Source organism: Anomaloglossus baeobatrachus, chromosome 4 (assembly GCF_048569485.1).
Source record: "Anomaloglossus baeobatrachus isolate aAnoBae1 chromosome 4, aAnoBae1.hap1, whole genome shotgun sequence".
NCBI lineage: Eukaryota > Metazoa > Chordata > Amphibia > Anura > Aromobatidae > Anomaloglossus > Anomaloglossus baeobatrachus.
Window position 1 is genome coordinate 524,279,787 of NC_134356.1, and position 14,212 is coordinate 524,293,998.

Below are 14,212 nucleotides of genomic sequence, written 5' to 3' on the forward strand. Positions count from 1 at the left end.
CCAGTGATCATAATATGGTAAGCTTCAACATAATATTCAATAGAACATTTCAAAGGGGGAATGCTAAAACCTGGAATTTTAGGAAAGCTGATTTCAACAAATTAAGGGAAGAGCCTAAATGTGTAGATTGGGACAAAGTCATAATAACTGGGGATACCGAACATAAATGGGGTAAGTTTAAGGATATACTACTAGAGTCCTGTAAAAAACGTATACCCTCTGGTAATAAAATGTCCAGGAATAAAAAGAAACCACTATGGATAAATAAGACTGTACAAAGTATAATAAAACAAAAACAAAGGGCATTTAAAATCTTAAAGGCTGAGAATACAGAAATAGCATTTCAGAAGTATAAAGATATCAATAGGAAATGTAAAAAAGAAATCAAACAAGCAAAATTAGCTACTGAAACAAAAATCGCCAATGACATTAAAATAAATCCCAAAATCTTTTATAAATACATTAATGCCAAAAGGAAAACAAAGGATAGTATCGGCCCCTTAAAATATAATAACAAGTTAGTTATAGAGGACAAACAAAAGACTGAGATATTAAATAAGGATTTCTCATCTGTATTCACCAAGGAACTGACTGTACCAGGGATCATTCAACAAGTGAAAAATCAAAGTTCACCACCCGATATAATTAATTTAACACAAGATGAAGTACGCCTACGTCTGAGTAAATTAAACATTGACAAATCCCCAGGGCCAGATGGCATTAATCCACGAATATTGAGGGAATTGAGCTCCGTAATCGACAGACCGCGTGTATCTCATCTTTTTAGACTCACTTGTAACAGGGTTGGTGCCTCAGGATTGGAGGATTGCTGATGTGGTACCGATATTTAAGAAAGGTAAGAGGGTAGATCCAGGCAACTACCGTCCAGTAAGCCTGACATCAGTAGTATGCAAAGTTTTTGAAGGCATTTTAAGGGATGACATGCAAAAATATATTGCAGAAAATAATATGATAACTGACAAACAGCATGGATTCATGAAAGATAAGTCGTGTCTAACCAACCTGTTGGGGTTCTATGAGGGGGTAAGTTCAAACCTGGATATTGGTAATGCAGCTGATGTGATTTATTTGGACTTTGCAAAGGCATTTGATACTGTACCACATAATAGCCTTATACTAAAGCTCCAGAAGCAAGGATTAGGGGACACAATATGCAACTGGGTAAGGAATTGGCTAAAAGATAGGAAACAAAGAGTAGTCATAAATGGTACATTCTCTAAATGGGCTATAGTCAGCAGTGGGGTGCCGCAGGGATCTGTGCTTGGACCGATTCTTTTTAATCTCTTTATTAATGACCTTGTGGATGGGATTGATAGTACAGTGTCAGTCTTTGCCGATGACACCAAACTATGTAGGATATTAAAAACTGACCTGGATAGTACAATATTACAAAAAGATCAGGTTAAGATGTCAGAATGGGCAGATACTTGGCAAATGAGATTTAATGTTGATAAATGTAAAGTAATGCACCTAGGACGGAGTAATCCTATAGCTGCATATACATTAAATGGAAGTAAACTCGGGACTACAGAACAGGAGAAGGACTTGGGTATTCTCATTACAAATAAGCTGAGCAGCAGCACTCAATGTCAAGCAGCAGCTGCTAAAGCAAACAAGATTTTAGGGTGTATAAAAAGAGAGATTAGATCCCGTGATCCCAACGTATTGTTACCCCTCTATAAATCACTTGTAAGGCCACATCTGGAATACGGGATCCAGTTTTGGGCTCCACATTTTAAAAAGGACATTCAGAAGTTAGAGTCAGTTCAAAGGCGGGCAACTAGACTATTACAAGGAATGTAAGGCCTCCCATATGATGACAGGTTGAAAAAGTTAGATATATTTAGCTTAGAAAAAAGATGTCTCAGAGGAGATCTCATTTATATGTATAAATACATGTGTGGTCAATATAAAGGACTGGCACATGACTTATTTCTTCCAAAAACAATACTAAGGACCAGGGGGCACTCACTGCGAGTGGAAGAAAAGCGATTCCAACAGCTAAATAGGAAAGGGTTCTTTACAGTTAGAGCAGTCAGACTGTGGAATGCCCTACCACAAGAGGTAGTAATGGCAGATACTATAACAGCTTTTAAAAAAGGGCTGGATGATTTCCTCAGTACACAAAACATTGTTGGTTATAAATGACTTAGTGACTAAATGTAGAACTGGTGGAGGAAGGTTGAACTAGATGGACCTAGGTCTTTTTTCAACCTAAGTAACTATGTAACTATGTAAGAAGTATCTGTTTTAGGTTAAATTAATATTCTTATTGACACCTATTAAAGGTTATGTTTTACTGGATCTCTTGTGCTGTGTACCCGAGATGTTAAACCTGCAATCTACAGGTCTCTATACAGACTAGGAGTTAACTGATACCTGACCCTGGTTTGTCCCTGCCTGACCACGAATGTTGGTGCCCTGAGATAACGCAATGGCGCCCTCACGCAACATCGGCTGACCCCAAGTGTCATTAACTGCACCCTCAGCTTTAAACCAAGTGTAACACAAACCAACAGAAGACATAAATGAAAGTGTACACAGGCAGAAGGTGAGACACAGGGCTAAGGACGTGTAAACACAGTCATACAAGAAAGATAAAGGAAAACAAAAGAAACCCAAAAGAATAACAGAATACGTGTAAACCCTCCAATTCCGAAAATAAACTGAATAGGAGAAAACTGGGAAGGGAATCACACAAACAAACTGCTGGGAAGAGCAATGCCAATAACTCAGAAAGAATCATTAACTGAGGAGCTGGGTCTCCAGACAACCATCCATCTAGAAATATAGCCAGCACTGAAGGCATGTGAGTAGTAAGTATAAATAGCCTCTCCCAAGATGTATTAGGGCAAACAAAACAAGGAAGTGTACACACCTGAATAAAAGTGAAACAGTAATGAAAAACAAAGGAAAGACAAGAGACCCATCAGCAGTTGGACCAACACAAAACGTGCTGTGGTACAAGAGAGAGAGAAACTGACCACACAACCTTAGGATGTCTCATGGCAGCTTTCTTGGCTCTACTAATGGAAAACACTATAACACTGACAATAAAATTCATGTTACCTTTGAAATATATTGTTGACAGATCATGTGATCACCATGTTTAATGTCCTTCATGTTTTTGGATAGAAAAATACCCCTGCCTTGGCAGCCACTATCAGGCTTGCAGATGTAAGTCTTGTTTTTCTTTGTGCGACAATAAGCTTGTAAATCACCATAACTGCAGTAAAAGTAGAGAAAAGATCAAGCTGGATATTAATAAACATTGATAAAATTCATATCCACAGTACAGAAATAAAGCAAGTGTAATTTTTAAGAATTATTCATAAACTGACAAGTTGATGGAAAATTATCTTCAGCAGATTGAAATGAGCCCATAGTTCATGCATCATCTAAGGGTACATGCACAATTGCACACATTGTGGATTTGAGGTGGATTTTCTTTTGCGTTTCTGCTGTAATTCCGCAATAAAACCCACACTTATTATATGGGGATGTTGTTGAGAAATTCACCCTATTCATTGTAAGATCTAGGACCGCAATGAATCCCGTGCAAAGAATTGACAGACGGCGGATTTTAAAGTGCGCAGAGCAGGTTAATTTATGTGCAGAAAATTTCCACAATGTCTACATGAGTTTTTTAAAATCCTATTAACCTATCTGGTACTGTATTGCACTGTGGATTTTCCGCGTGCAAATCAGCACTGGAAATTTACACCAAATAAACACTGTGCATTTAGCATAAGTCTGCTCATCCAAGTATATAGCAATACAGACTTGAAGGACTTTTTGAAGATCAACAGGAAAATTTTAACGCTTACAGTTTTAGTCGACATTATTGACAATTTGAACATTGAGTACACAATGTAAATTATCTCCTGAAATAAAGTGTTTAAAGCGGGTTATCCAGTCAAGATAACTTACCATGCTCTATGATCGCACACTGTAATTTCAGATGTAGCAGAGCTGAATCGTCGTGGGATCTCGTGTGGATTACGTCGGAACTTCAGGAGTGTTTTGGGGTTAAAGTGGTGAAAGAGGGTGTTTTTTTGTCTTTTATTCCAAATAAAGGATTATTTACTTTCACTTACAGATTAGTAAGTGTGGTATCTCATAGACACCTCCCATTCCTAATCTAGGGCTGAGTAGCACCTGTGAGCTGACATTAACCCCATTATTACCCCTATTGCCACCTCACCAGGGCAGTCGGAAAGAGCTGGGTAAAGTGCTGGGATTGTCGCATCTAATGGATGCGACAATCCCGGGCGGCTGCAGACTGCTATTTTTAGGCTGGAAGGGGCCAAAAAGCATGGGTCTCCCCAACCTGAGAATACCAGCCCCCAGCTGTCGGACTTTATTATGGCTGGGTATCAAAATTGGGGGGAACTGAACGTCGTTTTTAAATTATTTAAATATTTTTTTTCAAAAAAGCCGCATGCCAAGATAAGTACACGACCGGGGGCTGTAGCCGTATTCTTTATCTGTGCTGGGTATCATATTATGGGGCACCCTACACCAAATATTTTATTTATTTATTTTTATACCACGATAGACGCGCAGACTGGGTCTGTGGTTGCAGGCAATCAGACACTGTCACACAGACTGGGGGTGCGTCTGACTGCAACCAATCACAGACACTGATGGGCGAGGAAAGCAGTGCATATGCATGAAGGCTAATGCGGGGCCCTTGAAGTGAATAAGAGGCCGCGGGATCAGTTACAGCCACGCTGATGACTCAGTAAGTAAAGCGTGCTTGCTCCTATCCCCCTATCCCTTCTACCACCATTTTTAATTGCTGGATTCTGGTCCCCATTGACTTATATGGGGACAAGCATCCGGCCAGATACACAAGATCACTCATGGGCCAGAACCGGATTTTTTTAAAAAGCTGTTTAGGATGGCCGGTCTTGGTTATCTGCAAGTTCACCCATCACTATACATGAGAAATAACATTATTATATGACTTATACACGGCAGTTTCAACAGTTTTCCCCTGGGTATGCAGTATCTTTGATTTACAGTTGTTTCTTAGCTGGTGGTAGGAGACTTGGTGCTTTGATGTCTTCTATACACAGTACACAGAGACATAAAGGATTCCTCCTCTCCTATCTGCTGTTTTGAAGTACCATTACTATTTTATGAATTTTGACATGCATGTTTTTATAATAATTATTCAATAAACTATTTTTATATATTGAAATCACTGTTTTTCTTGTTGAGTATTTTTTTACTCCACAAATGTTGTCTTGAACTTATTAGAACTAGCAGCACCATCTGTGTGTGTCTCTGGTTCTCTCACACACTGCTTCCCATTCCTTCTCACACTCCCCTCTCCATAGACTTCAATAGGCAGCTGTTATCTGATTTCTCAGTAAGTAGTCAGCACATCAAGACTGATTGATAGTGTTTTGTGAGAGTGAAAGGTGAGTTCGGGAGGCAGAGACGAGTAGAAGAAGTGATTCATCAGTGTAGAAACAATCATATTTCTCTGATATATCATGTTATACAGTCTCTTATATTTGCTTGTAATATTGCTTTATGAAAAGTTTACATAACTGTGATCATTTACATGTATGCAGACCTTGATGTAGAGGCACAGCCCTCGTCACACAAGTGTATTACGACACCTTATAACTTACACAGAGCCATAATACTGCACCCACAGAACATGACACCATATGAATCTAATTTTATATGGAGGGATATGTTGTTTTTTTGTATAGGGTTGTGTATGAATCAGACAGAAAATAAATTGCAGCATGCTCCATCACATTTCTGAGATATTCTTGAAGTGAGTATATGGTCTCTGTAACATGCTGCTGTATAAAGGCACCATATGGCATGATAGGCTATCAGTGATCGAACGGTAGCGCTGTATTGTAAATGTGATGGCCTGGGGTACCAAGCGCAGATGTTCATATGGAAAGGCCACTGTGCCTGATTAAAAAATGAAAATGATGGTGGACTTGCAGTAATTCCAAAGCCATTTATTTCTCCTGATTAGCGTGTTCTCCAGCTCAAACCTCAACTGATCAAAAATTGATTGCAAACCCTAAGTGCTCGCAAGTGATAAAACATCGGATTGTACTCCATGTTATGCTATGGAGCTGTGCACCTGTCCGTTTTTTTTTTTTTTTGCTCAGACCGAGTCGGTACACGGGAAAAAAAATCGCTTCATGTCACAGTTGGGGGGAAAAAAAATTCTCCATCTTCTCATCCGAGAAAATCAGATCACATTCTGATCACACTCTAATCAGAGTTAGATCAGAGTGTGAGTTGCATAATTGACCCAATTCTTTAGGATGAGAGAATATAAACTGGTGTGACCATAGCAGCCCATTATTGTTATAGTTCTCATTCCAGAACACCCCTTAAAGGGAACTTTTCAAGTTCAAATTCTTCCTAGCAGCCTCCAGCTTTCAGCCATAGAGAAATGGCCGGTGTGGCTTCAGTAGCGAGCGACTGTAACCATGCCCCTGGCACTGACTGACAGCTAGCTCTGTACAGAGCCGGCTGTCAGACAGTGCTGGGGTGAAGTTACAGCCGCTGCTCACTGTGAACTGAGCGGTGACTGAAGTCGCGCCTCTATAATTGAAAGCCCGAGGCTGCCAGGAGGAATAAAGGTAATTTCCTCCTGGTAACAGGGCGTTAAGTGCAGCGGCTGCACAGCTTTAGAACGCTATTACCCTGCAGATTAACCCCACATCTGAAGGTTTGGGGACATGACAGATTTCCCTTAAAAGTGCTGGGAACTGGAGGCTTATAAATATTAAAAGGACCCTCAAAACTGCAGTCAAAATGTGGTACTCACTCAGCAGGAAGGCACCATGTTCGTGGAAAGATGTTGTAGTCTTTTGGAAAAAGTTTTAGTAGACGATTCATATTTCTTGCCAACAAGTCCTTCCTGCATATCTCACTCATTCCTGGGAAGTGGTTAATTTTCTGTTCAGAAAATATATATTCAGTGATAAAGAAGAAAAATTGGAATATTTCTGTATGGAAACCTATTTGCCGGAAAACTTGCCTGGAATCTCTTCATGTCCATTACACGCTCCAGTGAGACCGAGCAGTCTGTCCAGTAAACCGTCCATTCCTCTTCGTCTCCGACTTCCTTCAGCCCACTAACACGCGCAGCGCGACGGACTGAAATGAGAGCAGATGCTGAGGACGCAGAACATCGCTACCTCATCCATACCAATTTTATTATTGAAAGTATCACTGGAGGAAAAACAGATCATAAGGCATTCAACAGATCCGTATCATGAATGGAAGCCAGTGTGAATAGAGCTCAGCTTTTATATGGTAAAGCACACATGCAAGATGATATTTCAACACAGGGAACATTTCATCATAGAAAATCATCAATGTAACTGTCAACATCTTGCATTATATGCCCCTAAGGACTGACAAAGTTGGTGAAACAATATTTAGATGCTGAGTGGATTGGAAGCGACATGCCTGACCGTTCTTCCTCTTGACATCGGGGAAAGAGTCAGACGGGGAAAGAGTCAGACGGGGAAAGAGTCAGACGGGGAAAGAGACAGACGGGGAAAGAGACAGACGGGAAAAGAGATAGACGGGGAAAGAGACAGACACAGAGATACAGAGAGACAGACACAGAGATAGAGATAGAGAGAGACAGACACAGAGATAGAGCGAGACAGACACATAGACATAGAGAGAGACTGATACAGAGACAGACAGAGAGATAGACACAGACAGACACGCAGAGACAGACAGGTAACGAAACAGTCAGACAGACAGAGACTGGGAGAGAGACAGAGAGACAGTTACTATCCCGGGCAATGCCCGGGTACTACAGCTAGTAATAATATAACACCCAAAAAATAGCGTAAACAGAGATCCCCTAATATTATATTTATTGCAATATTAAGAACATGCAAATTATATAACAGTTTTTGGTCAAAAAAAGGAAAAGTGCCTCAATAAAGGGGAAAGGAAAATGATAGGGCTCCATAAAAAAAGGGTCTAATGATAATATGGGGTAAACGGATCAGAAGGTATGATATTATAAGTATACAACTGTATTTAGTCCACTTACCGCTCTCATACTTGCAGCTGGTTAAATTGATACCAATTAACCTAAAATAAAAAATTTAAAAAAAGTATTAATCTAATGATTGGTTGGGGTCTTGGCATCTGCAACCGGCTATTTTGTGACTTGTCTTTATAGTGTTTCAAAGGCTTTTCTTGCGTTCTTTGCTCAGGAGCGCAGCGCTCCCTATCCTCCCGGCTTCCTGCTTGCCAGGGGATGGCGCATTTATGATGATTGATGATATGACTGGTAGCTATAACTCTACTATATCCCAGGAGTGCAGGGCACTCAGCATGCCGGTTCCAACCAATCTAAACCACAAAACAGCGGACAAATATGTCCTGAAAAATGAATCTAACAGGTTATTCAGCCCTTTTTTATGTACAGGCGGGTCAGCTAATCAGGACATTAGTAACTGCAATGTTGTCTTACAGGTGTGATGGCAATAACAAGTTATAAGAAAGATGTCCCAGATGTCCATATATTGTTCCTATCAGATAGTAAGGCTACTTTCACACATCCGTGTGGCACGTCCTACTATTGTCCGTGTTTTTTCTCGGACAGATCACTGACCCATAGAGTTTCATTGATCCATATACATAGTTTTAAAAACGGATCCGTCTGTTGTGAGACGAAAAAACATGTCTTATTCTCGTCCATCTTGGGGATCTAACCATTATGGGAATCCATGAGACATGGATGAATCTAGGAAGATAGACTTTATACTTTAGTTGCCATCAAAGTTTCATTTGTTTTTAGCTAATATATTAAGAGTTAAATGGATAAAAAGGTTCAGTCTACTGCTTGAGTAAAAAAAGAAGGGATGAAAAAAAAATGATGCAAGTAAGAAGTAACTAGGATGAGATCTGAGAAAACATACTGTATTTTTTGGACTATAAGAAGCACTTTTCCTCCCAAAAATTTGGGAGGAAAATGAGGGGTGCGTATTAAAATCTGAATGTAGTTTAACGGGGGGTGGTGAAGAGGGGTCCAAGGAGGCAGGGGCAATGGTATGCGGTGTGCTGCCCACGCTGGTCTGTGCGGCGCTGTTCTGTGCATCGGGAGGCGTGGCTCTGCTCTGTGCGCGGCTGATGACGTGGCTCTGCTCTGTGCAGGGCTGCTCTGCTCTGTTCTGTGCGGAACTGCTCTGTGCGGCGGGCGGTCATTCTGAAGATGTCGGCAGTCAGGGCTTCAAATAATGGCGCCTAGAGTCAACGCATGCGCAGATGGAGCTCTCAGCTGAAGCTCTCATCTGCGCATGCGCCGACTCCGGCCGCCATTATTTGAAGCCCTCACCACCGACATCTTCAGAATGGCCGGTGACTCACCGCCTCCCGCGTCACCAGCCCTGCACAGCAGAGCCACGTCACCAGCCCCACACAGCAGAACCGCGTCACCCGCCCCGCACAGCAGAGCTGCGTCACCAGCCCCCACAACAAAGCCATGTCACCCGCCCCGCACAGCAGAGCTGCGTCACCAGCCCCCACAGCAGAGCCACGTCACCAGCCCCGCACAGCAGTGCCGCGTCACCAGCCCCACACAGCAGAGCCATGTCACTATCCCCGCACAGCAGAGCCATGTCACCAGCCCCGTTCAGAGCTGCGTCCGCAGTGAGTATCTGGGCCCCCCTCTGTACCACTGGTAGCATTGCAGTACTCCAGTACTGCTCCTGCTTCCTGTGACCCCCGCTCCGCTGCTGCCTCCTCTACCTGATAAAACACCACCGGATTATAAAACAGACCCTATATATTTTTTTTCTCCCTTTTTTTTCTCCAAATTTGGGGTGCGTCTTATAATCCGGTGTGTCTTATAAAACAAAATAATACGGTAGTTCTGCTTCTCGGATGGTAACACTCATATGGATGTGTGAATGGAGCCTAAAGGCCACTTTACACACAGAGATAAATCTTTGGCAGATCTGTGGTTGCAGTGAAATCATGGACATATTGTTCCATTTGTACACAGCCACAAACCTGGCACTGATTGTCCACAATTTCACTGCAACGACAGATCTGCAGCAGATTTATCTCTGTGTGTAAAGTGGCCTTTAGGCACATGTCTATAGGGCAGATTCCAATATCGGCTAAACACCTGCGTTTTTTCTTCTTTTTCTTTTTAGACTGGTCTGTTGTATCTGATGTGAATTCTGTCTTTGTCTCTTCAGTTGCATGGTCCCACGTGTCCTGAGTTTGACTTTCCTCTAATAAATTACTTTGCTCAGGGTCTATAGTCTTAATTTTGGTTTCCTTGTCTGCTGGGATTGTTCGACTCAAGCTTTCGGCTTCTGATTCTTCCTCATCTTCATCATCTTCCCCAGAATCATCCTCTGATTCACTGCACACTCGGGTCTCAACTTTCATTGTATAAGCCAACACTTAAGCTGTAAAATAAACAGATGATATAATGAAAGAGTAAAATGATGGGAAACTCCAACAGAATTCTTCCCCGCACCCACTACTAAAACTATGGAGGCAACTTTCCAAGAAAAATGCTACGGGTCCCGTTACACGTCTCGATGTTCCAGCGATCCCGACAACGATACGACCTGGTCAGGATCGCTGGTACGTCGCTACATGGTCGGGACACCAACGATCAAAAAATGAACCAGGAAGTTCAGCGGGGGACTGGTCGCTGCTATGTGTCACACGTAGCGAGATCACTAGTGTCACAAAACCTGTCAAGTTTCAGCGATCTTACTTTAGTCACGTAAAGAGAACCTTTCACCACTGTTTACATACTAAACTGGCCAAGGCATGATAAAGTGGATGACATAATACATAAAGCGTAGTTTTTATTATTTTTTTATTTCTTGTTTCTGTTGTGAAGATATTAGCTTGTAAAGTTTCTTTACTTATTTCCCCTTTTAATGAAGCTAGCAATAGTGAGATTCTTCTCTGGGAGCATTTACTTTTTACCCTGTATGCGGTTGCCCATTCATAAACTAGAGGGGTTATACAGGTGAAAAAAGGCAAATGCCCCCGAGAAGTTATGAAACACCTGTTTCACTCTGATATAATAAGAGTCATATATTTAATCAGGTCACACTGAGATCTCACTGCTGGTGCACACTGTCACTGCAAGCGCTGCATCAATATCAGGCATGGGGAAATAATGATATAATAACTGGGATAGATGCAGAAGGGTGTGAAAAGCTGCTCGCACGCTGTCCTCTGTCAAGACATTCATAATATAATGACAAGACAGTGCTGTGAGACGAGAGCTGCAGCGTGGCACATACAGCATTCTGCATCTAACCCAGGTATCAGCTCATTATTCCCTGATACCTGGGATTGATAATATCCACAATGTTGTATATAATGACATTAAAGCACAGTTCTCCCTCTCGCACAGCACTTTTTATGACAGTAATGAAATCTCAGTGTGATCAGGTTAGACATATCAGTCTTACCAGAGCACAGTGAAAAAGCTGCCTCTAAGCTTCCCTAGGGGTGTTTTGTTCTTTTCAAATAGCACCTCCGCATATATATCAGCCCCAGCACCTATGTATAGATCAGCTCCAGCACCTATATATACATCAGCACCAGCACCTATATATACATCAGCGCCAGCACCTATGTATACATCAGCACCAGCACCTATGTATACATCAGCCCCAGCACCTATATATACATCAGCGCCAGCACCTATGTATAAATCAGCCCTAGCACCTATATCTACATCAGCGCCAGCACCTATATATACATCAGCCCTAGCACCTATGTATACATCAGCGCCAGCACCTATGTATACATCAGCGCTAGCACCTATATATACATCAGCGCCAGCACCTATGTATACATCAGTGACAGCCTCTCTATATATATCAACACCAGCACCTGTATATACATCGTTCCCAGCACCTGTATATACATCAGCCCCAGCACCTGTATATACATCAGCCCCAGCGCCTGTATATACATCGGTCCCAGCGCATGTATATACATCGGCCCCAGAGCATGTATATACATCGGCCCCAGCGCATGTATATACATCAGCTCCAGTACCTGTATATACATCAGCCCCTGCGCCTGTATATATGTCAGCCGCAGCACCTGTATATACATCAGCCCCAGCACCTATGTATACATCAGCCCCAGCACCTATATATACATGAGCGCCAGCACCCATGTATACATCAGCCCCAGCACCTATATATACATCAGCGCCAGCACCTATGTATACATCAGCACCAGCACCTATGTATACATCAGCGCCAGCACCTATGTATAAATCAGCCCTAGCACCTATATCTACATCAGCGCCAGCACCTATGTATACATCAGCATTAGCACCTATGTATACATCAGCCCCAGCACCTATATATACATCAGCGCCAGCACCTATGTATAAATCCGCCCTAGCACCTATGTATACATCAGCGCTAGCACCTATATATACATCAGCGCTAGCACCTATATATACATCAGCCCCAGCGCCTGTATATACATCGGCCCCAGCGCATGTATATACATCGGCCCCAGAGCATGTATATACATCGGCCCCAGCGCATGTATATACATCAGCATTAGCACCTATGTATACATCAGCGCCAGCACCTATGTATACATCAGCGCCAGCACCTATGTATACATCAGCGCTAGCACCTATGTATACATCAGCGCCAGCACCTATGTATAAATCAGCCCTAGCACCTATATCTACATCAGCGCCAGCACCTATGTATACATCAGCACCAGCACCTATGTATACATCAGCCCCAGCACCTATATATACATCAGCGCCAGCACCTATGTATAAATCAGCCCTAGCACCTATATCTACATCAGTGCCAGCACCTATGTATACATCAGCACCAGCACCTATGTATACATCAGCCCCAGCACCTATATCTACATCAGCGCCAGCACCTATGTATACATCAGTGACAGCCTCTCTCTATATATCAACACCAGCACCTGTATATACATCGTTCCCAGCACCTGTATATACATCAGCCCCAGCACCTGTATATACATCAGCCCCAGCGCCTGTATATACATCGGCCCCAGCGCATGTATATACATCGGCCCCAGCGCATGTATATACATCGGCCCCAGAGCATGTATATACATCGGCCCCAGCGCATGTATATACATCAGCTCCAGTACCTGTATATACATCAGCCCCTACGCCTGTATATACATCAGCTCCAGTACCTGTATATACATCAGCCCCAGGTCAGCCCCTGTATACACATCAGCCCCTGTATACACATCAGCCCCTGTATATACTGTACATCAGCCCCTGTATACACATCAGCCCCTGTATACACATCAGCCCCTGTATACACATCAGCCCCTGTATATACTGTACATCAGCCCCTGTATACACATCAGCCCCTGTATATACTGTACATCAGCCCCTGTATACACATCAGCCCCTGTATACACATCAGCCCCTGTATACACATCAGCCCCTGTATATACTGTACATCAGCCCCTGTATACACATCAGCCCCTGTATATACTGTACATCAGCCCCTGTATACACATCAGCCCCTGTATATACTGTACATCGGCCCCAGCATGGATTCGCACACAGGACTGATCACTGCTGTAACTGAGCCCGCACAGCACTTATAAAACTTTCATCCTACACACACGGCTGCGGGCCGTTGCTATGGACGCTTTGCTTCAGTTCTCGCCATCGCCGGTCCTACCGTACAGAAGTCCGTAGTCTCCGGGAGCTTTACCTCTTCACTCTCATACATAGCGCAGATACATACCCGACTCCCGGGCCTCCCAGGGACAACAACTTCTCGGTAACCATGGAAACCGGGCATAGCCGCCACAGCTGGGGGCGGGGTGGACGGACGGGACTTCGGGTCACTGCTCAGGGCAGTAATGGCAAATCCGAGCGCCTTGTGGAGAATACTGTGGCCGGGGCGATACCGGAGAGTGAGCATGTGACAAGGGGGAACCACCATACACAGGGGACGACCACCCTGCGAGGACAAGGAGGAGCAGAGAGCACATGTGCATACATATATACTGCTGTAGACTGATTGATGTATGCTGCTATTATATACTGATGTATACTGCCATATATAGTGGCTATGCTATACACTAATATATACTAATATATGCAGTTATATTCTTTTTTATATATATATATATCTATATATATATA

General features: G+C 42.8%; 1 protein-coding gene across 1 annotated transcript in view; it reads right to left on the reverse strand.

The window, feature by feature from the left end:
• The window catches only part of TTLL13 (tubulin tyrosine ligase like 13), a 54,170-nt gene extending 40,281 nt beyond the window's left edge, over positions 1-13,889 (reverse strand). The window contains exons 1-6 of the mRNA XM_075342798.1: positions 13,809-13,889; positions 10,175-10,463; positions 8,090-8,130; positions 7,052-7,170; positions 6,839-6,969; positions 3,091-3,247 (exon numbers count right to left, since the gene is read on the reverse strand). Of these exons, the coding sequence (XP_075198913.1) occupies positions 3,091-3,247; positions 6,839-6,969; positions 7,052-7,170; positions 8,090-8,130; positions 10,175-10,443 (717 nt within the window). The 5' untranslated portion in view covers positions 10,444-10,463; positions 13,809-13,889. The remainder of the gene's footprint in view (positions 1-3,090; positions 3,248-6,838; positions 6,970-7,051; positions 7,171-8,089; positions 8,131-10,174; positions 10,464-13,808) is intronic.
• Between the last annotated feature and the right edge of the window lie 323 nt (positions 13,890-14,212).